The 27119-nt window shown below is 35.0% G+C and overlaps 1 protein-coding gene across 1 annotated transcript; it reads right to left on the bottom strand.

Annotated features, from left to right (window-relative positions):
* Positions 1-3488: 3488 nt before the first annotated feature.
* LOC126750694 (uncharacterized) lies at positions 3489-26811 on the bottom strand. The gene is made up of 3 exons (XM_050460390.1): positions 26674-26811; positions 3821-3975; positions 3489-3765 (listed from the first exon to the last, which is right to left on the bottom strand). The coding sequence occupies exons 1-3, from the start codon at positions 26695-26697 to the stop codon at positions 3561-3563; spliced, it is 384 nt and encodes a 127-aa protein (XP_050316347.1). The 5' UTR covers positions 26698-26811; the 3' UTR covers positions 3489-3560.
* Positions 26812-27119: the final 308 nt, after the last annotated feature.

Below are 27119 nucleotides of genomic sequence, written 5' to 3'. Positions count from 1 at the left end.
AGACTATGTCTAAAGCCCTTAAATGTTGCAACCTCTTGGTGTTACAAGGAAGGTGATTGAATACCTTAATATCTTAAAAAAAATTGATTTTAAAATAATAGTAGTTTTGTTGTCTCGTTACATACCTAGGGTTTTCGAAAATATTGTAAGAAATAATCAGTATATGGAAATAGATGACTGTTTAGAAGAATGTTTTCCGGAGTAAAGACAGGGTGGCAGGATTCACCCTGAGAGCCCTCTTTTGCAATATAAAAAGCGACTGGTTAAGATTATTGCTGGTATTCCCCCAAAAACAAACACCGTAGAGGAGACGAGATTTGACAAGGGCAAAATATACAGCCCCTACCGATCGCTACACCTCAGTTGCAACCCTAACGGCAATAAAGCAGCCAGTTAATATGTGACTGGAAATGTCAAGTACATGATTTATAAGACTAAGCTGTCATCAATGATGATCCCAAGAAATTTGCTGTTCATCAATGTCGTATTTACCAATTGGCACTTCCTTAAGCCCACCTCCAAACGTCAGGATTTTGGTCTTATTGAAAATCACTGATAGATGATTGAAATCAAACCAATCCGATACACTTTGGAGGCCCATCAACAGGGTCAGGCACAAAGATTTACAATTTCAGGTTATGCCAAAAAATGGTGGTGTCATCGGTAAATAAGGTATTTTTCCCCTGAATGCCCAGATTTGTAAGACCATTGACATACAGGAGAAAAATAGTAGAACCAAAGACTGATTCCTGTGACCGAAAATAGTCCTCACTTTCTGAAAACTCAGAGCTCACAACAAGACGATGACAACCCACGGGATTAGCCAGGACTATGGTACGTCCTTCAATCCATAGCAGCGGGGCATATCCACGAGTGCAGGAGATGAATCCAACACCTCAAACTGTTGATTCTGTTTAGCGCACACTCTTTTTATAAAATCTTTAATATTTCAGCTTTTATTAGAAATATTTTAATGAGGCCTTAAATCCAAACTAAAAAAAAACATAAATTTATTTTTTATCTCAAAATCCTAAATCATTACAGTAAAACAGATACCACAATCGTGTTTCACGGAAAAAAACCCTATCAATACCATTTTTACTTTTTTAATATGTTAAATAATACTGAAGATACAAGCGGGATCCTAAAATTAAAAATTTTCAAAATCACATTGTAGCTTAAAAATTATAACAGCTGTGAAATTTTTGACAACGACATATTTCGTTTCATAAAAAAGTAACGTAGTGATGCGAAAACCGCAAGGCTGTAGCTCCTATAGTAACCGATATAACATACAAAAGTGTCCAAATTTGGATACCCCGTGCAAGAAATAAATGATTGTGCTTAATACAGCGTTTCTTGATATAAAAAACTTAAATCAATTGTACAATTTGAGAGTAACACAATTTGGAGCACTAGAAGCTGCGATATTGACTAGCATACAGGAAATAAATGATACGTTTTAGTGCAGGCTTTTCTGTAATAAATTAGGTAGTTAACAAAAACTAGTCCAATAATTTGAATAGGATTTTTAATCAGTTTTGAATTTAAGTAAAGAAGCCTTCAAGGAACTTCACATATCAAAAATCAGACAATTTTGACTTCTGGGAGCTAAGATATTCTGGTACGCTAGACTAGACATCAACAGTCTTGTTTTTTCTGAAATATCCACTATCTCAGTTTCCATAAAAAACTTTTAATGGAGTTTTTAATCCAAATTAATTTTTTTTTCAAAGAATCTTACATATTTATCTAAGAATCACACTATTTAGCGCACTAGAAGCTGAGATATTCACTAGTGTATAAGAGGTAAATGATTTTGCGTAGTACATGCTTTCCTGTAATAAACACCTCAATATCTCAGATCCTATTTGAAGGATTTTGATGGGGTTTTAAATTGTAATTGAAGAGGCCTTCGAAGAACCTTACATATTAAGGGTCACACGATTTTGACCATTAGAAGCTAAGATATTCAATAGTCTACAAGAGGTATTAATTCTATTTAGAAGGAGCTCTTATTATAAAATCTCCTGTATCCTTGCATCCAATTGGAAATATTTTAATGCAGTTCTCAATTGCAATTGAGAAGTTTCTTAAATCCTTTAAGAAAAACCGAGATGTTGACTGGTATACCAGAGGTTTAAAATTCATAGGCATATAATACTCTAAACGATCCTTGGTACGAAAAATTTGCGTCTTAGATTGTAGCTGAAGGAGTCTTTAAGGAATTTTGCAAATTAAGAATAACACAATTTGGAACACTAGAAGCTAAGATATTTACTAGTGTAGAAGAAGCTAATGATACTGTTAAGTACAGGATGTCATTAGTTCCAATTCAACAACCACACAGGGATAAATTTTACGGAACATGTAAACTATAAAATTTTCAGCAGAAGCAAAAAAAAAAACAACAGTTTATCGCTAGAGTTTCGTTACACAACCGTATACAGAATACAAACTACATCATTATTGTTATTTCGAGATTAGAGGTTGTAGGTGGCGCCTACAGAGATGGAGATAGACTCTTACAGAGACCAACTTTTTAAAGCAAATTATTCTAACAAAGGACTCTCTGACTGATGAAGAACCATGCAATTTTCAGCACTAGATAATCAGTAGCGTACAAGGAATAAACGATTCCTAATACATCTCTCTTTTGCAATATAAAAAGTGACTGGTTAAGATAATTACTGGTATTCTCCAAAAAACAAACACTGTAGAGGAGACGAGATTTGACAAGGCCAAAATACACAGCCCTAACGGCAATAAAGCAGCCAGTTAATGTGTGACTGGAAATGCCAAGTATGTACATGATTTATGAGATTAAGGCTGTCATCAATGATGATTCCAAGAAATTTGCTGTTCATCAATGTGGTTTTTACCAATGGGCACTTCCCTAAGCCTACCTACACAGTACAAACTACATCATTATTGTTATTTCGAGATTAGAGGTTGTAGGTGGCATTTACAGAGGTAGAGATGCATACAGAGACCAACTTTTTAAAATAAATTATTCTAACAACGGAGTCTGACTGATGAAGAAGTATGAAATTTTCAGCACAGCACTAGATAATCAGTAGCATACGAGAAATAAACGATTCCCAATACAGCCTTTATTTTTACAAAAACCTCAATATCTCATCTTCTATTTCACGGAATTTAATGGGGCTTTTAACCAGAGTTAAACAAACTTGTAAGAAATCTCTCATTTCAAGAATTACACGATGTTGAGCCCTAGATTCTGAAATATTCACTAGTGTACAGGAAGTAAATGATTCGTCTTAGTACAGGTCTTTGTGTAATAAAAACTTTTATATCTCAGCTTCTGTTTCAACAATGTTATATGGGTTTTCAGTAATAGTTAAGGGATATTTTGTGGAATCATAAATATCAATAGAATAATAGAATTTTGGTCATTGAAACCCAAGTGATTTATTGATGAACCAAAAGTGAATACTTTTTATTACTAAAGGACTCTCATAATAAAATTTTCTTTTATCTATTTATCTGATTTTATTAACATTAAATAAACAAAATTAAATAACTCAAAAACATATATACTATTTATGCAAATTTTTATTATTCTTTAATTCTTTCTGCCTCTGTTCCTTGGCAAGCTTCGTTTGCATAATGACCACTTGCGGTCCATTGACGCCCGTACTATCAATCTGCTCCTGAATGCACTGTTGCAAAATGTGCAGGAAAAACAGGAAAGAGAGCAACGTAAGTACACTAAGGCCTATACTTCTCGTATCCTTTTTTTTACTAAAAAAAATCCGATTTTTTATGACAAGTATATATGAAGTAAAATTTTACCAACCTGGATCCGTATGAGGAAAACTGATGTTGCGGCACTACGTGGTGAGGCTGATGGTAGTGATTAATGGCCCCATGGAAATCGTTGTTTACCGCTGAGGCTAGTGAGGAGGGCATCTTGATCGCTTCACGAACGTTCGTAGTAGACTGACTGAAATTCTTAAGAAAAATGGGACAGAAATACTGTAAAACGATTAAATCTGGCGACCTGGCGAGACGACACCAAACCAAAAAGCGTGTCACCCGCAATTAAATTCAAAAATAAAAAAAATTAGTTTCGGTCGCGAGAATTATTACTTTAATATAATGTTTTTCTGTAATGATGAAAAATGTGACACTTTTCTGAAGTTAACATTAATTTAATGTGGGATTTTAGCTTGGATGTGGTGAGATTTAATGTTGGCTTTAGTAAGGTACCGTTTTACGATTTCACAGTAGATATGAGAGTTTTTGTCATTTTTTTTAATTTAAAGAAATTATTGATTTTTTCAAAAAATCGGATTTAATATTGGAATTCTTATCTTTGGGTGACTTGGTTAGTTACCATGTTGATTTACATTTTCAAGGAAAAAAAAAGATCTTGAGAAGCTGTTTTTGGTATCAAAAATCTACTTTTATCATTAGATTAGTGATCATTAGGTGTTTTGTGTATGTTATGGTCTGATGATGCTCTAGTCGAGCGAAACATGTAACCTTTGTAATTTTATTAAATGTATTTGTGATGCTGTAGATTTTGTGTTTTTACCTTTTATAAAAGTGTATGACCAGCATCTTTGAGATAATGGATGGATTTTTCGAGTTAAAAAAATTAGATTAGAGGGATAAAAGTAGCTAAAGAATTGTACTATATCCATTTTTAAAAGTTTTAGTTTAATTTTTAAGAGAAATTGTAGATTACCTGTAATGTGGTCGCGGATTCAGCACGTATGATAGACATTTGATTAACGTTTTAGTTGTGTTTGGAAGAAGCAAATTAAACATTTGCTATTTTCTAATTAAATACTTTGTGTGCCACGTTCGAATTGCTCTAGTGTGAGGTTTTTCTTTTTTTGAAAAATGTCAAGTAATAGTGTATTTGATGGTGATCCTAATACTTACATTTTCAGCTTCATGCGGAATATATCATGTGAAAGTTTTCAGAACTATAATATGTCTTAAATATGTTATGCGTCTAATAACGAATTTTATTTAATAGTAATGTATTTATATTTAAGTTAAAGAAAGGCATTTAGCTAGTTATACAGGGTGTCAATAATATAAGTCAAAAACAACCAAGACACAGGGTGATAAAGTTAATGTATTTTTTTTTTAAATGTTGGCCATAAATTTAGCATTTATTCTTCTGCTATTAAATTATTTACCATTATTTAAAGGACAGCCTGTATATGTTTTTTTCTGGCATTGGTTCAACCAATTGACCAGTTTCTCTCTTTGTGATAAAGTAGGAAAAAACAAATAGTTATATATCTGATAAGTTTCGTGGTGTTAAGCTAAAAAATATATTGTAGCGTTTTTCCCGTTCGCATTGGTGCGAATTAAATACTTGAATGCAACAAAAATAGTCAACTGATTTATTTACACCCGCACACTACTAAACACGATTACTTACGACTACTAGAAATATTTATTTTCACCGTATTTATTTACAAATATTTATATCTAATTTAAATCTTGCGCTAATATTCCGAACTTTAGTGGACTGAACTGACAACTTCCATCTTGTCTTACTAAACATGTAGCAAAAATTTAGGGGATTATTCGTTGGTCTAAGGATATTTTGTCTTTTTATGATTTTTGATAGGACGCTATGTTTCGAAGATACTAGGCGAAAAAGAATTATGACAATTGTTCAAAATGACTTTCCCTCCGCTCGGATGCAAGAATCCAATCTCCCCCTCATCGACTCCCGAACTCTTTCAAAAACACCAGGATCGCTTCTGATTGCGTTACACCCAGCAATTATCCTATTTTTTAAATCTTCCACTGGAGTAGGATAAACTAATGGCTTTAGGTGTCCCCATAGGAACTAATCCAAGAGGTTTGAGTCCGGGAATCGAGCAGGCCATACGTGAGGTCCACCTCGACCAACCCAGCGATCTCCGTATGTTACTATTAAAAACTGTCGAGTCAAAATGCTTAAACTGCGCTGGTGCACCATCGCACATAAACCGCATTATATTTCTTGTAGCCAATGGTACATCACCCCGCAGAAACTGACGTAGCGTTTGTTCGAAAATTTTGCAGTATACCTCGCCGGTAAGTCGTCCTAGCCGAAATACCGGTCCAATTAGAAAGTCAGCTATAATTCCCACCCAAACGTTTAACGAGAACTGATTCTGAAGGTAATATTCAAGCACCTCATGTGAATTTTCTTCTGCCTTGGTTACTGGCTTTATCTCTAAAAAGAATAAGAGTTAGTAGTTGAGGGATTTGAACCAGTGTCTATTGACAGAACGCAATACGTGAAAAAAAACTGCAAGAAGAAGTGCTTGAACGCGTTGTATGTGGTACCGGTACAATAAATATTCTCTAAGAATCTTCGAAATTGTTCCGTTACTTACATTTCAAGTATTTGCAATTTTTCGAGTAGAGGTACCTGTATCTTCTGCTCCACATTCTCCTTTAGTTGTTCTTACCGTCATTGGCCTTTCTAGTCCTCCAGTTCGCTTCAATGCTCCTGTTTCACGAAGTGGTTGATGTATATTTTGGAAGGTTTTTCTAGGCACATTACGATTAGGAATTTTCCTGACATTGTTATATTAACAAAACATTGGCTTAGACCCAATAAATATTTTTGTATTGATGAGTATGTACCACTGTCAGTTTTTAAAACTCTCTGCATGGAGTGACTGCTGTTCTAATTAGGAGACGTTTTCAAAACTTTTTCTGTACTGTTGATAAGTTTGGTGATGCCTCAATTGAACGGGCTTCTTGAGTGTTCGGTGTGTTTTTGTAAATTGTTTAATATGTACGTTATTTGTATATACCGCCCGCCCTCTGGGGATATCAGTATGTTTCTTGAGGTTAGATTGTTTTCTGTCCCAGCTCCCTGTTCACTCGCATGTTATTTTAGCTGGAGATTTTAATATTAATTATTCAGAGGTTTCCTTACCGCAAAGAATTTCTTTTGATGGAATTTTCAAATCATTTGCACCATGCATGTTAATGCACCCACTCGTATTTCGTCTTCTTCATCGACCACTATTGATTATTTCTGCAGTAATTTGGACGGTGTTGCCTATTCAGTGCACTCAGTGGAGAGTATTTAGTGGGAACAATTTGAATTTATTTTCTCAATCCATTTCGTCTGTTAACTGGAATACAATTTAGACTGCTCCACAACCATTTTCTTCCTTTTAATATACATTGCGTGATAAAATAAATATCTGCTTTCCCTTAGTTAGACTTAAATCCAAGAGACGAAAACCATCAATCACCGCGGGACTAAAAACATCTGCCCAAAATTTGCGATTCTTAGCAAGGCTTTGCAAATCTATTGACAATCAATTCATCAGATTTTATTTTTAGGATTATCAGAAAATTTATAGCCGTCTGATAAAAGTCAGAAAGGAACTGTATTACAATGAGCGCTTAGACTCGGCCAGTAACAGACAGAAGGAAAGTTGATCAATCATTAACGAAGGTAGGCAGTCTTCTCGTCGGTAGTTGGTTGAACAAAAAAAAAACCCTTTTTGACCAAATACAATGTGCTGCCCCCTAATCAGTATGGATTTCAGTAATCTAAGGGCACGCATGATGCCATTTTCAGATTCTTGGAAAGTGTGCGGTTTTCTGTGATCTGTCCAAGGCCTTCGATATGTGTGAATCATGGAATTCTGCTGTCAAAGCTTGATTTTTACGGATTTAGGGGAGTGGCTTTGAGGTGGCTGAAGTCATACGTGTCAGGTCGCACCCAGAGGGTGGTTGCATCTGGATTTTCTCCAGGGATAGCATACCATAAATGTGGTGTACCTCAAGGGGCAGTGTTAGTGATTATTGACTTTAATGACTTAAGCTCTCTACCACTGCATGGACTAGTGGTTCAGTTTGCCGATGATAGAACAACTTTGTAGCATAACAAAGATCAAAAAGTAGTTGGATCTCTCATAGTAGAGAACCTTTACAAAATTACAGAGGGGTGCATCTGCAATCAGCTTGTATTCAATGTTAATAAGATTTTTATTCTGGGCTTAAATGTAATGTGGTGGGTTTTTTATTTGATGAGCAGAGCCCACTACATGGTGGGGATTATTGTCGATTTCTCAGCCTCTTCATTGATGAGAGTTTAAGGTTTGACAACCATGTTTTGGGCCTCGCTGCAAAACTTTCTTCTGGTTGTTTTGCAGTCAGGGTAGCCAGGCATGAGTTGGGGGGGTTGTTTGCTCGTTCAGTTTATTTCGCCTTAATAGACTCTCATATCCGTTATGGGTTGCGATTTTGGGGTTTGTGCTCCAAGGGACTCCTTAACATCATTTTTAATATTCAGAAAAAAGCATTAGGGTATCTGTGTGGTGTTGGTCTGAGAGTCTCTTGTAAACGTCTTTTTGTAGCTGAAAGAATTTTAACAGTTTTCTCACTCTTTATATTGGAAACTGCTACACTCATACATAAGTCCGTTAGTCCACCATCCTGCACCAGTCATAATACTCTTCGAGTAAACAACTTATCTCTTCCAATCCCCACCTCCTCACTCACGAGAAACTCTCTTATATTTATTAGTCGTAAAATATTTAATCATGTTCCTTTTTCCCTAAAACGTTTAGGAGAGAACTTAAAAGCTTACTATCATTCAAGAGTATTTCAACGACTCATTTTAATATTTAGATTTAGATCAGATTTTTCTTTATTATTCTTGTTTTATGTTAGTTCTTGCCTTTTCTTTTCTTCTATTTTAGTTTTTTCTTTGATTATGTAAAATATGCTCCTATGTACAATCAAAATCGATTGTGTATCCTGTTTGTAAACTTAGCAAATGAAGTATATTTTGACATTGACTTTGACTTGACTTAAACTCATTCATGGTACAACCGACTAGCTTCTAATAAATTACCATCAGCAAGTCCATAAATATAATGCATGTCAGCCATCTCAGCTTTCGTCTTCACTAACAAGACTTTAAGTATTAAACACAGAAATACAAAATCAAAGTTTTTCTAAAATTTTAACACTGATTGACAACCAAGTTTTTTCGGCTACGTTAATAATATTAATACTAACTACTAAAATTGGATGGTTGACATTTTTTTTTCTCTCCGTATCTTCGAAACAAAGCATGCTATCAAAAATCATAAAGGGACAAAATATCCTTAGAATAGTCCAAGGAATAGTTCCTTTGCGAATTTTTGCCGCATGTTTAGTAAACACCCTGTATATTCGGCTGATCATAATTGTCGAAGATTCCTTGTGTCATTCTGGAATGACGAAGCTGGTTTCTCGGTGTTTCCAATATCATTATAATATTTTGGTTAAAACTAATCTACCAATAGCATCGCAAATTGGTTAGAGAAGGCAATAATTAACCAGATTTACATAGAATTTACTTATTTGAGTTAATATATTTTTAATTATTACTTAAAACCAACTTTTCAGTTTCCATAATGAAAACTTTGAAATGCAGCAAGCGATTAAGCATAATAATCGCAAGACACACACTTAAGCATAATTAATTTCGCTGATGTGCCATTAGGATTTAACCACCGGAGTCACGGAATGCCAAATCAAGTGTCTCCGCATAATATGCAAATCCCGCTCCCATTTTGAATTATTGTTATTACGCTAGATGTCGATTTTTAACGTAACGAGAAGATGTACTTTATCCGTTAATAATACGGAGGAAATTGGGTAAATCCGAAAGGCCATTTTCGACCACGAATGCACGTTAAATTCCCGGCTCCGTAAGCAATTAGGGCCTTAATTGCAGGTTAAATAATTACGGCGCACCAACAGTTAAACTGGAAGAACGTTAAATTATTCCTGGTTCTCTTTATGACGGTTGACGGGTTAAATATGCCGGATTTTCGGGAGAAAATTGTTATTTGTGGGATAAATAAGGAAATTGGGGTAAATAACGCTCATTGTATATGCATTTCTTTTGTTTTTTTGTTAGAACAGTTATTTAGATTAGAAAATTTATATGAAACTTGTCTATAGTTGGCGTCGAAATAAATGTCGCATTAATGCTGAAATATGTTTGAACTTTATGAAACTAAAAGCATTTATGGTAATGAAGAGCAAGGAAAGACTACTTATGATATTTTATGTCGAACCGACTGCTCATAAAATGTGAAAAGTCAAACACAATAATTCGATATTTTTCTATTCCAGTCTCTAATTTTTTGCGAATATCTTGGAAAATGTTGGATCCTAACAGCATTTATCTACAGGAACGCAATAACCTTTTTCACAGAAATGCTCCTTGTAATATTTTATATAGAATAAACTGTTTACGTAATATGAATGAATAATAAAAGTCAGTAACTGGATGTTTTCCCTGGTCTCTTATCTCTTTTTTTTTTTTAATATAATTTGAAATGAATTGAAATTGTTTCCTATGTCTCGTAGCTTAAACTACTGAAAAAAGAAAACGCCAATGCATACGAGTAATTGTAAAAATTCGTTTCTCCGAGGGATATATAACATGTTATCGGAAAAACTTCACCGGGAATCGAAACAAAAACTTTGATAAAATGAAACTTGAAGAATCAAAAAAGTTCGGAATCGGCAGGCACGTCCGAGTAACTTTAATTTATCGCTGAAAGTTTCGGGTTTACCTTCGACTACTGGTCTCGCTTATCGTTGTGGAGAAACCTTATATGGTCTTGCATTTTAATTTAACTGTCTAAGATGTCACCGAGTTATACTTAGTTTAAGATATATGCGAACTGAAATAATGATAATAAGCACCTATATGCGCTGCGTCATCCAAATATCCAAGAATATTCCCTGAAAATGCGGCGTTCATTTCGATAGCTTAAACATGTTTCAGATTTTTGATACTATTAACTCTGAAATCCTGTCAGCAGGAAGGGAAAGCTCATGGTGCCTCTCCTGATTTTCGCGTATCTTTTACGTTCTCCTATAAAATAATAGGCTATTTCCTCCGCCACCCCATAAGAAGGGCACAACGGGGATATGGAGGCTCAGATGAGCACATTTTTGGAAATACTTAACAAGTTACTTGCACTGGGTGAAGATATTAAAGATCGGTTTACTGCTGTCTTATTATTGGGAGAGTTAATGATTATTAAGATGAGTTTCAACTGGTATAGTTTTATAATAACAGCTTGAGAGAGTCCACCGCCTGAGGAATTCACCTTGGAATTTGTAAAAGGTAAATTGATGGATGAATTTAGACGGCGGACTACTAATAAAGCTTAGGCAAGTCAGGTTGAGTCAACTCTATGAGTTTTTCATAAAGAAAATAGTTCAAGCTCTTCCAGGAATAATGATTTTTGAAAAAAGGGCTATTTTAAGAGGGATTGCTATTCATTTAAAGTAATGTAGTCACTCAAGGAGAAGATAGTGAAACTTTTATTATTAATCAATCTCGTCAGTTGTACGCTGTAATTGACAATCAGGAAAGTCAAATAGGATACCAACACCTATTCAGCGTAAGAAATATATTAATATCAGCCTAACGGCCTTTCGGCCGTACGTCATCAACTCTACTAGAACGAAAATAGAGGAAAAAAATTATAATAATTTTTTTAACGAAGTCATAGCCCTGATGATGGCCTACAGCCGAAAGCTCTAGGCAGAATTAATATATTTATTACGCTGAAAACGTGTTTATCTTCTATTTGACTTTCCTGATTGTATTATTATAATTTCAGATTTGGAAAAATACCAGCATATGTGTCTAAAAAAAGGGCTTTAATTAGGCAACCTACTTCGTGATTCATAGAGCCTGGTGCAACGAGTAAATGTTAAAGATTTTTTGTGAATGCAAGTAGAAATGGTTTTGTGCAATTCATTTATTCAATTCTCATTCATTTTCACTTAATTAACTATTTAATCGATACTGGAAAAGATTTTAACTTAAGTCTGAACAATGTGTTGTTTATACCACCATTTAACTGTAATTTACTATCTATTAAGAACCTGACAAGTGCTAGTTACAAAGTTAATTTTAATTACATGTTGAATTTCCAGAAACAAAAATCAAAAGGCAACAGCAAAGTTATCGCCGGAGCTGTATGAGTTGGTACCTGATAGAGTATCGAGAGTTGGCGGTTTGCGCAATTAGAACTGCCAATAGTCCTGTCATAGGCGTTTTAAACACAGAAACATTACAGCCATTAAGAAGCTGGAGAAAAAGGATTTGGCATTGGGTATTAAAATGGATGACTGTGGAACAAGCGAAATTTACGATAAGATTACTCGTAAAAATTTTCCTAAAAAGTCGTCACATGATAGTTGCACAACAAACAATTGGACATGATTCATATATACAGTGACCGCCTAAAGTTCCGCATAAATTCGATAAAAATTAGAGACATGATTTTTTGAGAAAACGCTCGGACCCGTCGATTTTTATTTTAAGTTGCGCATTATTTCACATAAATTTTTGTATACAGGGTTGAACAAAAAAAAGATATGACGTCATCGATCATTTTTTAAGATGTAATGCTATATTTTTTATTGCATTTATGAAATATAGGCGAAATTCCAAACAAGTTTCGTATAACACACCTTATCTCAAAACTCAACTGTTTCCGAAATATTTACATTTAAATAACAAGAAAACAAATAAGTACGTCTATTTACAAATTAAGGTAAAATCGAGGATAAAAATAATGTTATAAACACTGCCAATTGTTTCTATTTCTATGGTTGCACTTGGAGAGAATCACCATTTTCGAATGTCACTGTCAATTCGAAAATGAATAGTTTTTATCAGAATAAATTATGGTTAATTTAACGGAAACCCAATGAATTGAAATTTTGATGATGTTAGGGTACGGGGATCGAGTGCGCACGCAAAAAAAGTAAATGAACTGTTTAATGTCAAATACCCAAACCATCCTATTTCTCAGTCAACAGTTAGTAGAATAGAGCACAAATTCATAACTTCAGGTCATGTTAGGGATTTGCCAAGATCAGGTCGTCCAAAAATTTCTGAAGAAACAAAATTAAACGTTCTGCTCTCCGTCGAAGAAAATCCAAATAATGCAACTTCACAAATTTCAGTTGATAATAATATAGCCGGAACGTCAGTAAGACGCATCTTAAAAGCGAATGAATACCACCCTTATAAAATTAGACTAATACATGAATTAAATGAGGACGATCCTGATCGAAGAAACTAATTTTCCGAGCAAATGGTGAACATTTGCAATAATAACCGCCAGTTTGTGTTAGGAGTTTTATTTTCGGATGAAACAACTTTTTGTTTAAACGGTGTTGTAAATCGGAAAAATTGTCGGTACTGGTCTGTGTCACATCCACACACTGAGGCTCATACACAGTACCGTAAATCTATTATTGTTTGGGCTGGTATCGTGGAAAATAAAGTAATAGGGACATACTTTTTCGAAGAAAACTTAACAGGACAACGCTATTTGTATTTTCTTCAAGATCTTATCCCTGGTTTGGCTGCCCTATACCCAGACAAACAAGACCCTGCTGTCCCGGCAGATAATTTGTGGTTTCAACAAGACGGCGCACCGCCACATTTCTTTCGAGATGTCCGTAATTACTTTTATACAGTGTTCCCAGGAAGACGGATAGGACGAAGAGGGCCAATAGAGTGGTCGGCCAGGTCACCAGACCTAAATCCCTGCAACTATTTTCTATGGGGGTACCTGAAAAGTAAAGTGCATATTGAGAAGCCAAACAACGTAGAAGATTTGAAAAATAGAATTAGATTTAAAATTAGACGTATATCACCCGAAATAATTGATAGTGTTTTACATGAGTTTGTAAACCCTCTTGCTTTCTACCAAGACTTGATACATTAATAAGAGTTTTTACAGTTTATAAGGTGTGTTATACGAAACTTGCTTGGAATTACGCCTACATATATTTCATAAATGGAATAAAAAATATAGCATTCCATTTAAAAAAATGAAGTGACTTATGGAAAGTGCCTATGAAAGAAGAAATGGATTCACTTGTGAAAAATAACACTTGAACATTAGTGTCGGCAATTAAGAAAATTTATGTTATGCCGAAAAAAATACGTGTACAAAATTTGCTACAAATCTTTAATTAAAGACAGCAAGGTTTATAGTGTGCGAAAGTATAAAACGAGTCTAAGCCAGTACTAGAGGATGAACAGGGCAGGCCACTCACGCTGAATCTGGGCCTGAAAACAGCATATATAGGCAAACATAATAGAGTATCCTGACCTATGACCAGCTGATGAGAGAAGGGACGCCAAGGAGTAGAACCTTCGCATTAACAAACGCTTTGAGATAGTTTGAGAATCTCCCGGACCTAGCCAAGAAGCAAAACGTCACAGAATATGACAACCGTGCCGCTGCAAGAAAAGTACTCCAACTTGAGCCTGAAAGCTGCTGGAAACAAATGTTAAAGCTGGAACTCTCCAAACAACTTTTGAGCAACCCGCCCTTCAGGAAATGTGAGAACATACTACGTCATTCCGGGCAAAAGTAGCAGCGAAGGGTAGGAGGGCGCTGCTCAAAGGTCGTGCAACCTGCAAGAAATATCTACATAAAAATTGAGAAAGTATAGATACACCACTATGTAGAAATTGTAAGGAAAAGGAAGAAGAGTGGTTCTTTACACAGTATGCTTCTGCGAAGCTTTCAACCAGAATTACATCATTGGCAAAATACTAGACTTCCTAGAAGCAACAGAAACATGAACATGTGGGAGTAAATCTATAGGGCACAATAGGTCTGCAACAGAGTAGACCGCAGTGCAAGGAACCAACCAGATATCACCCAGCAGAAAAGTTTTAGTGGGTAACTGGCACAGAGTTCCACTCTACCAGGGATTCAAAAACTACCGGTGTTTTTGAATAAAAAAAAGTATTTCTTCAATGTGGAGTTGAAGGAGGAAGTGCACATTGAGCAGCCGAATGTTTTGTGACAGAAAAATAGTTAGTATCTAAGTTAAATAAGAGTTTATACGGACTTAACCAATCTGCAAAATTCTGGAATGACAAGGTTGTTATAATTTTAAGTAAAAATGATTTTCCTAAGGGTAAAACGTAGATGACGTTTAAGTTATATTTATAATAAAAGATTTAGTAATAGAACAAATCATAGATATAATAAGTATTATTTCTTCAGAAATATGAGTGAGAATATTGTTATTAAATATGTTTATTGTCCAACTGAAAATATGCTTGCGAATTTACTCACTACGCCTTTGAGTAGAGTTAAGTTAGAATTTTTCATAATTTTTAATTTTTAATTAAAGATGCTGTAGTCGTATTAGATTTATGTACACTTTGCGACCATAATAAAACTTTTAAGTTTGGACGCGGCTTTTTTATTATTACAGATCTATGCACCTATATTAATATAACAACAATACTCTTCAAGAAAATGAGGAATTTGAAAGCACTTAGGCCACCATTAATATACCAGAAACCTTTGCAAATCAAGCAAGAGGTCAAGTACTTAGGCATGTACCTAAACAGCAAGTTTACGTGGAATCAGCACGTCAACGAGGCAGTCAACAAAAATATTGCCATTTTGTGGCAACTTCAAAGGGTAGTTCAAATACTCGAAAACTGGCTAATTATAGGTGCGATGAGAACCACATTAGGATGAATGGCCTAACACAAAGGCTAGATTTTGAAGGAATTTGTAAATATGGTCTGGAGGCGGTTCAAGAATAACCTACACGGAGCTGTTCAATATCATTTACTCAGTTAATAATCATTTACTCAAACAACCGGGATGCCTTAAAAATGCACGCTTTTTTTCTGTAAGTTTGGGATCCCTATTTTTAGGTTTACCCACTAAAAGTCCTCCGACTTTCGCCTTCGCCAATTTGAACTCTTTATCGCATTTCTCCTTAAATTGATGCCGTTGACTATATTATGTGTCACACTGCTGCTTGGGTTTTATCTTCCAGTTAAGCAATCCTATTAACTGTCCAAGCACCTTAGACTAGTTCCAAACTCTTCGAGAGTGCAGGGATGCGCTGGACAACCGACATCTGCATATACTTAGGCGTGGTGCCTAGTCCACTGTGCCCTTCTTGTGACAAAAGAGTAACATGTGACAACATTGACAGATATGTGAATTGCGACAATATCAATTACGTCAAAATCAGCTGTTAGTATCAAGTTCCAGTGGCAGTGGGGCAGCCCTGTCTAGCGAACTGTCAAGTGTGAAAAATTAAGGTGTCCGAAACGTGCTATCGTTTGACGCCTCTCTTATTGTAGCTTCTCTATGCCGCCACTATACATTTGTGTCAAACATCGACACCCGAAAATAGATCAGAATATATTATCGCTATCGGTATTGCCGCGACTACAAAATTATACTTATCTACCATGTATATATTATAAGTTAACTAAATGCTTAATTAGTTGCTAATAAACTTATTATTTTGGGAAGTATTAAGTAGTGTTTAAATTTTTCTACGGGTCTAAATATCTATGCCTAAAGGTCTGTTTTGTCAGAATTGGCAGAGAGGCCCATTTTCACGCACCCCGTTTAGATGATACTTTATGCGATCACACACTTAATAAATAGGATTGAATTTGACTGTGACTATAACCAGTCCATCGGCTGCATAAGCCTGCCATAGAAAGCCATTCATGCTTCAGCTGCCTTAGGAGACCGTCTATTAGGGTATCCACACAACGAGGCTGGATGGTCTCTGGTAGACTGGCTGCAAAGAGCTGGTAGAGTTAAAAAACCCCTGGATATTCGCACGCCAATGCTTGTAGATTGTAGCTGGTTATTCGGGAATAAACCCGCGAAGTGTGCAAATGTGTGGTTAAAATTGAGGATTCAAGTAGGGATAGTGATGATTTTAATTTACTAGAAAATAATGCTACATAGTGGTTCTTACAACAGAAAGCTACAAAAAGTTTTACGGTGCATCCTATTAATCAAAACAGACAAGGATTTAGAGAATATCATCATTTATTCAAAGAATTGCGTAATCATCCCGATCGCTTTTTCTCGTATTTAAGAATGCAGAGGAAAACTTTTGATTATATATTAAAGATGTTAACCCGCGCCTACAAAAGTAATGGCTCAACTGTCACAGTCAACCAATTTTACCAGAAGAGCATCTTGTTGTGACCTTGCGGTAAGTGTTCTGTTTTTGTCCCATAGATATTTATGTACTGGCGCTTCGTTTGTATACTTCATTCATTCAGTGTATCATAGAGTATAAAGCGAGTTTCGAATCGGAGACAGCACTGTGGGGAAAATTGTGAAGCAAACTGTTATGGCGATTTGGGGCCTTGGGGGGAAGTGTTACAACCTATTCCTATTTCACCCCCTAGGGCTGAGGACTTTAAAACAATTGCTAAGGAGTTTTATCAGGACGAGAATACGTATCATATGCCTGAAACATTCAGGCACCATGTACTTCAATTACAAATATTTTATTCAATTGTATTGCAAGCTGTCGCAGATACTCGTTACCGACTCATTATTATAGACGTTGGCGGATATGGGTACATTTACATCCTCCGAAATGTTTAAACTTTTATCAAATGATCGTTTAAATATTCCTCTTAGTGATTTTTCGCCTCATACAAATGTGTTAAAAAAAACCATATGGAGGTGCGAATCTTGATTTTGACAGCGAATATTTTAACCCTCGATTGTCCAGAGCCCGAAAAACAGTTGAATGTGTGATAATAGATCAAGAAGAATTTGAAAGGCATTGAGGTTATAATATGAATGTGGACCGACCTGTAGAAACTGGGAAATTTATCAGAGACATATTTAAAAATTTCATGTGTCGTAATTGTGTTACTTACGTAACTAACTTACATAGAAAAATACTAGGTATATAGGTAACTAAGGTAAATTATTATTATGCATTTATTCCTAATTAGATAACCTAACGTACCTAAACGTACCAAGATCAATTTTAATCCTAAAAAAACTTTTAGTCCTAAATAATATTGTCAGTATGTGATAACCAAAACGCCATATTTTGGCTCTCAGAAGCTGTGGAAGACGGACTGCTTGGACGTGCAAACGAAATAGGTGGGACTGGACTGTTATTATTATGAACTGGACTGTAACTAACTAAAAGTTCTAAACAATAATTTTTGATGAGATAAGATACCTTATCTTTGACACGAATGGTAGCAAACTGTCAACGAACATTTTATCGTCATTTGACTCTGCAATAATTGTGCTTTTTTTGATATTTTCTGCTGTAATTATTGCAATTCTGGTTTCTCTATATTCAGCAGAACTTGTCCATATGCTTCGTTTCGGCGAGTGCACTTTCTATTCACCAAAGCTACTCTTGGTGCTACTGTTTCGGTACTAATCTGCGTCTCTGAAATAGCAACTTGTGATTCGTCACTTTTTTCAATTTCATCCGGTTCTGTACTTGACTGGGTCAACTGTAGGCTTCCATCAGATTTTCTATTTGTTAGCTGATCTTTTTAAAAGAAAAACATTAATGAATAATACTGCCAGCTTAACTTGACATTAGATCTACCTGAATCTGCGAAGAATTTCATTCTAGTATTGGAGTAGAATGAACGGATAAATATTGTTTATTTCTCAGAAAGCCGAGCATATAATAAGAAAAAACTGCCTATATTTAAATCCTATGAAAACAAAAATATTTTAATATTGCAAATTACGGTCTATATTTATTTCTGTGGCAATACCATCCCATAATTTAGTCACAACAAATCTATTTTGATGGTCTGGATGTGCCTGATTCCAGAGAGGTGCTCTCTCTGCACAAGACCTATCAATATTTCCACATGCATATCTCACGCTCGTCGCTTGTAGAATGCAAGGTTTGATTCTTCCAGCGACCGTCGTGAAGCCCTGCTAGCATCCAAGCGACCGGACCTGCGCACACGTACGGCAGTCCATAAGCAACTACTAATATAAAGTTTGCAACTATGCGACCAATTAGGCTACCCTCTACATTCTAGGCCTGTGTGTGCGGATACCTTTACCACAGATGTATATAGATTTGAGTGTGTATGTATGTATGTATCTGTATGTACTGTGTATGTATCTGTACATGTGCGGAGCTATATACATCTGTGCTCTTACTCGACACCAGAGCTTTGCGACAGGCATATCCCTTACGTGATCCCACTGAGCAGCTGATTTGGAAGTCCTCTCTCGCAGTGCGGATCTGACCTAATCAACCAAGAAAACTGGTGCATTGCTGGACTGTAGGGCCTCGCATACCTGTATAGTACTTTTTCTAACCTATTTTTGCCCAACTAATCCAATTATATAACTAAATCAGTTTTTTTTTAGAAATTAAAAGTTTCATAGAAAAAACGCACGCATACTTCTCGATCCACTCGAAGGCAATTTAAAATTCCGCCAGCCGAAAAGCGACGCGCGACGTCTTGTTATCCGGACTTGTCACGGTATAACCGGAAATAATGAATATGTGTTTTATTTTCCCGGTCGCGTTTCCCCTTTAAATTTCCCTATAATAGAGAGTAACGAGTTTTTGAATTTTTAGGGAAATTCGATTTACCTGCTGTTAATGGGGTTTTTATTGCGGCGGGAGCGAGAGAAAAAAAGTCCTTCTCTATGATTTTCCATTATGTAAAGCCCTTGAGCGTAAATTAAAAAAGGGATAAAGGGCTCCGCGTATACAAAACATTTTTGAGAGGGTGGCTGGTATAGCGGGGGTGGCGGGGAGGTAAAAGCATTTTCTTTCCCCGTTCACCATTAGAGTTGGGGATATTTCATTTCGGAGCGGAGCAATGTAGCGTGCACGACTGATAGCCTAAACTCAAGTTTTCTACGACTTAATGCGACGATTTATCACAAAACGTGCCATTTTCAGTGTGTGTGTGTGTATGTTGGAATAAAATGCTGGTGATTTTCTTTATTTGTTGGAATATTTGTAGCATTCCTGAGGTATTTAATATCCTAATTATCATTACATAAGATTGATCATGTTAGCGATTGGTCATAAAAGTGAATCTATACACAGTAAGAATCAGATTATGTTTTATATAAGTATCGCAGTTATTTTTTTCATAGAATAAGTGGTTTCTCGATTACAAAGTTGGTTTCACAATTAATTTAATTTGTGTTTTTGGTTATAGTATAATAAATATGCCCTGTTTTTAAAATTATCTGACTTTTTACTTAATTTGCAAGAAAACTGTCTTTAATGCAAAATTGTAGAACAGGTCATGTCCTATCAAAATGGTTAAGACATTTTTATTTAAAAGTTGACCTTGGTCTGACTTTCTACTTGTCTTACCAGAAAAATATCTGAAATTCAAAACTGTTGGTAAGGTTACATTTTGTTGAAATCTTAATTACAGTTTTTCCTGTAAAATTAATACTTATAGAGATATTTTGATTTAACTTCATTCTTTTCAATTTATATGTCCAAGATATTCTAGCTTTCGAGTCTTAACTATATTCAAAACTTCTTTTTCACTTCGTTATTGGTTATTCCCTTTGTCCAAAGTATTCGTTGGATTCTTCGGACAGCTGTAAGTCGTATCTGGTGAAAACATTTTCATCCTGGCAAATGCTGCTGACTTTTTCATACGCCTTCTGATCTCTTGATCTTTACTGATTATCATGGACTTTGTTTTGTTCATGTTTATTTCCAAACCATATAGTGAAATGTAGGTCTTTTAGTTTTCCGAAATTATATCTCTCTACATATTTTTTTGTTCTATCGAAATAGTATTAACAATTTTTCTTGTAGATTGCATAATTCTCGAGATATCTTCATTTGAAATTTCATTTTGAATTTAGTGATTGGTTTTTTTTAGCCATGCATATGTATCTAAAAATCTCATTCTCTACTAATTTAAATATACAGGGTGTTTCATAATTAGTGGGACAAACTTCGAGGGATTGTAGAGAGTCGCAAAATAACCAAGTTTGCGCAATAAACTCCTATCCGAAAATCATTAGATTTTGAGATACAGGCTGGCTAAATTTTTAAAAAAAATCTTATATTTTACGATAAATTTGACAATAGCAATGGCATAAATCAGAACCGTTTTTGTTTTTATTGACTTTAAAACTCTTTTAATTCGGTTAGATCTGTAAAAGAAAACAGAAAGGGGACTGGAACGTTGACAGCTGACACGTTTAACATTGGATCTACTAATGGTGTTAAAGGTTGCTGAAAGTCATCTACTATAGTGCAATAAAAGTTGTTAAGCGCGTTTGGGGAAACAGGACAATAAGAGTTTTTTTCGTATGTAGTAGTAAGGGTTTTGAGAAGCAAATGAAATCTGGACAGGACTACACAGATCTACATTGAAGCTGATCTTACACTTTAACAGAAAAAGGACCTAAATGAGTTAACGGGCAACTTGAAGGAGAAACAAAGAAAAGGTGAATAGGATCTACGTATTAAATATTTTGCGGGATTCCTAAAATTGTTTTCAAAAAACCTTCAAAAAACTGAATGTGCCGCTTCCTCAGTTCCAATTGATGGTCTATTACCAAAACGTGATTGATTTACGAACCAAGCTTGACCTGTTTCACCAGAATGTGTCCTACAGCTTTTAATATCACATAATTGTCTTAAATGACACCTGGTTAACCAGTGAGTACTTTGATTATGAACTCCAATTATACAATTATACTGTATACTGAAAGGATAGATCAGCTTTTACTAGTGAATGTTCTCGTGGCGGGGGAGTGCTGATTGCAGTGCATAAGAGTGTAACCAGTCGGGTTTTATCATCAAGTAAGGAGATTGAGGCACTGTTTATTTGTGTAGGCTCAGGAAGCCATCAGCTATTAGTGGCTACTTCATATTTTCCGCCTAGAAGCCACTCCCACAAGTATGCTATTTTTGTGGATTTGGAGGGACTGGTGGGCGGACTCCCTCATTGTCAATTGTTGGATGTGGGCGATTTTAATCTGCCTCACAGCCGATGGTTGGATGAGGAGCTCGGATCAACTGCTGTTTCTCTGGCCTTAGCATCACCTGGTGAAGTCGAGTCTATCCAGACAGTGTCTGGCCTTTGCGTCCTATATAATTTATTTCAGGTCAACCATATTTTAAACGATACTGGCTCAATTCTGGACTTGGTATTGGCACCTTTCTCAGATGTAGTTGTTTCCATGGCAGATTTTGCATTGCTTCCAACAGACAATCATCACCCTCCAGTGTACTGTTGTTTGTAGTGTGGTCTTAGCAGAAATTCAAGTGAACTGACTGGCTGTGGTTTCTATAGGGACTTTCATTCGGTCGACTGGGATGCCATTTTGGATTTCCTATCGCAATTTGACTGGGATACAATGTTAACGAATTTAGCTTTGAGCGATGTGTTAAATGTATTCTATGAAATTATGTATTTATGTATTGACTGCTTTATTCCTTTAAAGAAATATTCCGCTAAAAATTTTCATATTGGTTTTCATCAGAATTGAAAGAGTTAATAGTTGCAAAGAAGAGGGTACACAAGAGATTTTTCAACTCACAACTGGAACTTTTTGTGTTTTGTTCAAGTTTTTTGTTCCTTAATTTTTATCTCTGTTTTTCGTATTGCTTTGTTTAACAATGCTTTACACAAACGAAGAGGCGTTTGACATAATAGGTCCTTATTTTGAATGTATGAGAAATGCCACAGTTGCTGCAAGGGTGTATGCGCATCAGTATCCTGATAGACGCCATCCTACTGCAAAAGTTTTTCTTCGGATCATATATCGTTTGCGAATGACTGGAAACGTTCGGCTGCCCGTGTTTCGGAGACAACGCAGGCGACGCACCGAAGACAACATAATAAATGTTTTAGCCTACGTCAAGTTTAATCCTCACTTAAGTACTAGAACAATAGCGCACGACCTGGGAGTAAATCGAACTACTGTTGAGAATATTCTTAAGGAGTACAGGTAAGCGATCTTTTGGATATTAATCTTTACTATACGAGATGAGACTTAATTTTCCTAAGGAGAGTTAATTTTTTGATGATGAAGCTTTAAATATAAAATTAATTAATTTTTACACGAAAAGCACCAGATTGGTCTATTCTGTTAAATCAGCAGTCATCATCTTGTTCCAGGTTTCATCCATTTCATTTAGTCCTGCATCAAGAATTGTTCGGGAGTTTTTAGATGCTACCTACCCTGGTAGATGGATAGGACGGGGCGGTACCTTTCCATGGCCGGCTAGATCACCAGACCTAACGTGCCTGGATTTTTATTTATGGGGTCGAGTTAAAGAAATTGTTTTTGCAACAAGACCTACGACGCGACAAAATATGATTGGCCGGATTAGGGATTGCATGCAGACTCTCTCATTTGCTGAGGTAGATACTACAGTTTTGTCTACCGAACAAAAGATGTTTCAGTGCATAGAAATTGATGGAATGCATTTTGAACATTTGGGGAGGCACTAAATAAATTATGTGTATAACATATTGTTTATTGTACCACCTAAGATTTCCTAAAATTGTATGTAGAATTTAAATATCAAATAACATATTATAGAGTGTTCTATTTAAAATAAGCAAGTTTTCATCCACATCCGTATCATCTAAATTGTTACAAGAGTCAAATTATTTTATGGTTGTATCTTTAATTAACTTTTCTATGGTATGGTATAGTGCCAAATTTTCAAAACTTTCCTATAGAACAACTATAAACTGTATGCACAGTTTTCCCAAAATAGGCCAATTTGGTCAACTTTATTTAGTTAACACCCTGTATAAATAAACGTATAACGATCAATTCTATATCTCGGATTTTTTAAAACACTACTGAGTTTGTTTCTTTTTAAAAATACTTAGTTAATACGAGTTTATTCAGCTTATCTATGCAAATAGTAATTTATGGTCATTTTTATCACTTTTATTTTCGAATGGACACTATTTTGTTAATAAGTTTAGTTTAACAAGTGATATCGAAGTGCCGTTTTCACCAGTTTCTTTGGTTTTCTTTCCCGCTTTTAATGACGTAAAAAAATATATATAGTTGCATTTGAGTTTTTTGAAATAATCCGTCAGAAAGGGTTAGTCACAAGTCAACGCCCTCTAGCGGATTTTAGGAAAAGTAATTTGAATTTTTTTTTGGTTTGAAAAATAAGGCAATAATAGACTTAAAAAAAATATGTTTAAAAAAAATCGGTCTAGTCATAGCTGATTTTCAGCTGTTTTCTTTATTCAAGCTAAAAACGCCCCCCACCACTTTATTTGACAACTGACAGAAATTTTTGTAGAAACTTTTTTGTGAGGAAATCTTCCTAGAATATTAATATAAAATTTTAAGGTGTACGTTATTGGAGGTTTTTCGGCAAGGATGCAATTTTAAGATTTAAAGAAGCTGTGGCGCCCTCTAGCGGTTGACCAATGAACTTCAAAATAATTTCCAGCATATTTTTTTTTGGCCACTTTTATTACAAATTTTTTTTTCCAAGGCGCTACGACTATTAGGGCCTGAGATATCGCCGACGTCCATTTTTAGTTGGCCACCCGGTGCATTTTAAATTGTTCTGATAAACATAGTAATAAAAGATATTTTCAATTTCTTTTACACCCACAACAAGACATCACGTCTTCCACTCCATCTTTAAACATGGAGTGAACTGATTTGGAGCTAAATCATTTGTTCTGATCACTTCTCTCCAACAAATTTTAATAAATTTTAATAAGGCCGATGCTACTGCTGGCCTTACACTATATTAATTTAAATATACATATTAATTTAAATATTTGTCTTGTCATTATTTTTCACATGAATCATTTAGCGAATTGATTTATAACGTTCATACTGCCTATTTTTTAGTTTTATTTCATGCTCGTATTATACCACTTCCTGTATTCACTGAGACAGTTTTCTCTCAATTAATTTTTTTTTCAATATTAAAGTTCCAAGTTATGTTAGTATTATAAGAGACCACTAAACATATGCTATGTAAGTCAGATTTGTTAAACTATATTAAGATGTTTTCATTTTCAAAGACTTTATTTTGTAGTGTATAGAATAGATAATACTCTGTTATAGAATTTTTAATTAGTTTTTAAAATCCATTTAATTTTTCTTTCGGAAACAGAACTAAGTATAAAATTATGAGAATTCTTATTTAACGAACTTAATTTGGCTACGCCGTTCTATGATTTTGATTGATCCAATTGGTGCGTCAAACTGTCAAGTTAGTTAGAAAACTTTCCATTTCCAAGCAGATTTGTCAGAAGAATTTCTAACTATCAATGTGTATGCCACTACCACCTACCACTCCTTTTTAGTATTGTGTTTTGTGGGTTACATTCTATCGATATTCTATCTAAAGCTTTTCTCGTAAAGTTGAAAGGTGAAATTTTGATTCAGAGGTTGACCTTGACCTATATGCACATTTTTCCAATTATGTCACTTTCTACTAGCGTCCAAAAATATGTCAAATGCAAACTAGATTACGCTCTACCATAATGATAACAAAACTGTATATTTTCTTGAAAATATACAGTTTTTTGTAAAATAAATTAAGGCTTATCACTTTTGATCCGAGAGCAAGCGACCCACGCGACGTTCAATTTCGGAGAAATCCCTGTTATAACGCCAAAACAATAATTCTCTACCCAAAATCCCTTTTTTCCCGATAATGCCGCCCTTTTCACCTTAACGTTCGGTTATTTATCGCGAGCCGCCCATCAAACCCTTAAATGTTAACGAGGAGAGAAAAGGGCGGTTGCGGGGTTGACACGCTTTGAAGATTTATTCGGGGTCCTTATTTCGGCCCTTATTTAATGGTTCTCAAGCGAAAAAAAAGAAAGAAAACTTATCGGTTTATACTTAAGTTAAGGGATAAGTATTTACATATACATAGAAAAAGAAACTCCCTCGTCGTGCTTTATCTTAAAGGCCGTATAATAGGCATCAAGGCGACTTTGTAAAGTAGTTTTCCCGAGACTCCATATATACGTGAAATAAGAGCAATTTTCGAAAACTACCCACTTTAGAGAAACTCCGAGGGGTTGATATATATAGGGCGAGATAAAGCCGCGAGTAAGAATGAATGTCAAATCCCATTTTAAGTCTAAATGGGCGGATTAGGCGGGGGAAGCGAGGGGCAGAGCGGCTTGTTTGCTAGTCTAAGGAAAAGTTAGGCAAATGAGGGCACTTTCGAAAGTCCCTATTTTGGATGCTCGTTGCACTGTTTTTATTTGTCAGATTAGGAAGTGTATTAAGCTCTTATGATGGCGGCAATTTTAATGGAAATTAGTCGGTATTTGAAGTTAAATATGGAAGAAGTTTTTGAATTGGAACCATTTTAATAAAGAATGGATTTGGTAAATAATTTTTTTATCAGGTTATTAGTTGGTTAATTTGTCATATTTTTTATCGTTGTATTAAGAACATATGTTTTATCTATTTTTGTCTGACTAATTTGATAATAAAATTATGGTTGAATAGATTTCATAGCTTTTTCAGCTACTTTTTCTAACTAATTAATTTTTGATAAATTAGATTTTTGATACTCATAGTAGTTTTCTCGCAAATCTTTGTTTTAACATCAAATTAAACCCCTATAGATGTGGTACTCTTTTATAGCTACTTTTTTCTAAATAATGCAATAGTAAAATTATATTCTTGATTCCAGCAGTAGTTTTTCTAAAATCGCAACTTTTATACCTAGTAGTATTTTAATTTTTACCCCTTTTAATGTTTTAGTCAACGACTTATATCTAAATTTATAAATATAATGCAATTTTATAATTCCTCCCTCTTGAATATTAAAGAAAAATCGAAAGATGACACAACTTACTTTTTCGCCACTCCGTTGTGTCATAATTTCTTATATTAGGTATCACAAAACGATTCGGAAAACACTCTTTTGGGAACTGTCAAATAATGGCTTAGTTAACGTGAGCTTATGAACGAAACAAGACAGTTTCGAAACCATTAAAAAGTTTCACCGGTAACCACTAATTGACATGTATGACATTTTTGAAGTGTCATTTATCGTATATCCCTACCGGCACTCTCCGCTATCTTACGGACGATAGACAGCCATAAACATAGCGAAACGCATGCGCATTAATGTTGTTTAAATCATTGTCAAATAATAATTATTAGTAATTCAAAGAAGAAATTTGTTTTTTTATTTTCCATAACAATGACCACGACCAACCCAAATCTAAAATCCAGTGTCTTGACAAACTTCAACAAAAGTAGGGTCAGATTTAATGATGAATATGACAAAATCTTCTA

The sequence above is a fragment of the Anthonomus grandis genome, chromosome 2 (assembly GCF_022605725.1).
Source record: "Anthonomus grandis grandis chromosome 2, icAntGran1.3, whole genome shotgun sequence".
In the NCBI taxonomy this organism is placed as follows: domain Eukaryota; kingdom Metazoa; phylum Arthropoda; class Insecta; order Coleoptera; family Curculionidae; genus Anthonomus; species Anthonomus grandis.
The sequence above is the reverse complement of the archived record's forward strand: the minus strand, read 5'-3'. Positions and strand labels throughout refer to the sequence as shown.

What these genes read in the sequence shown, in the direction of transcription:
- LOC126750694 (XM_050460390.1), bottom strand. Translation starts at nt 26,697, where the DNA reads ATGACACAACGGAGTGGCGAAAAA. An exon ending in CACAACGGAGTGGCGAAAAA is followed by an intron (nt 3,976 to 26,673) that starts GTAAGTTGTGTC and finishes ATTTTTCTTAAG; the next exon opens with AATTTCAGTCAGTCTACTAC. An exon ending in TTTTCCTCATACGGATCCAG is followed by an intron (nt 3,766 to 3,820) that starts GTTGGTAAAATT and finishes GATTTTTTTTAG; the next exon opens with TAAAAAAAAGGATACGAGAA.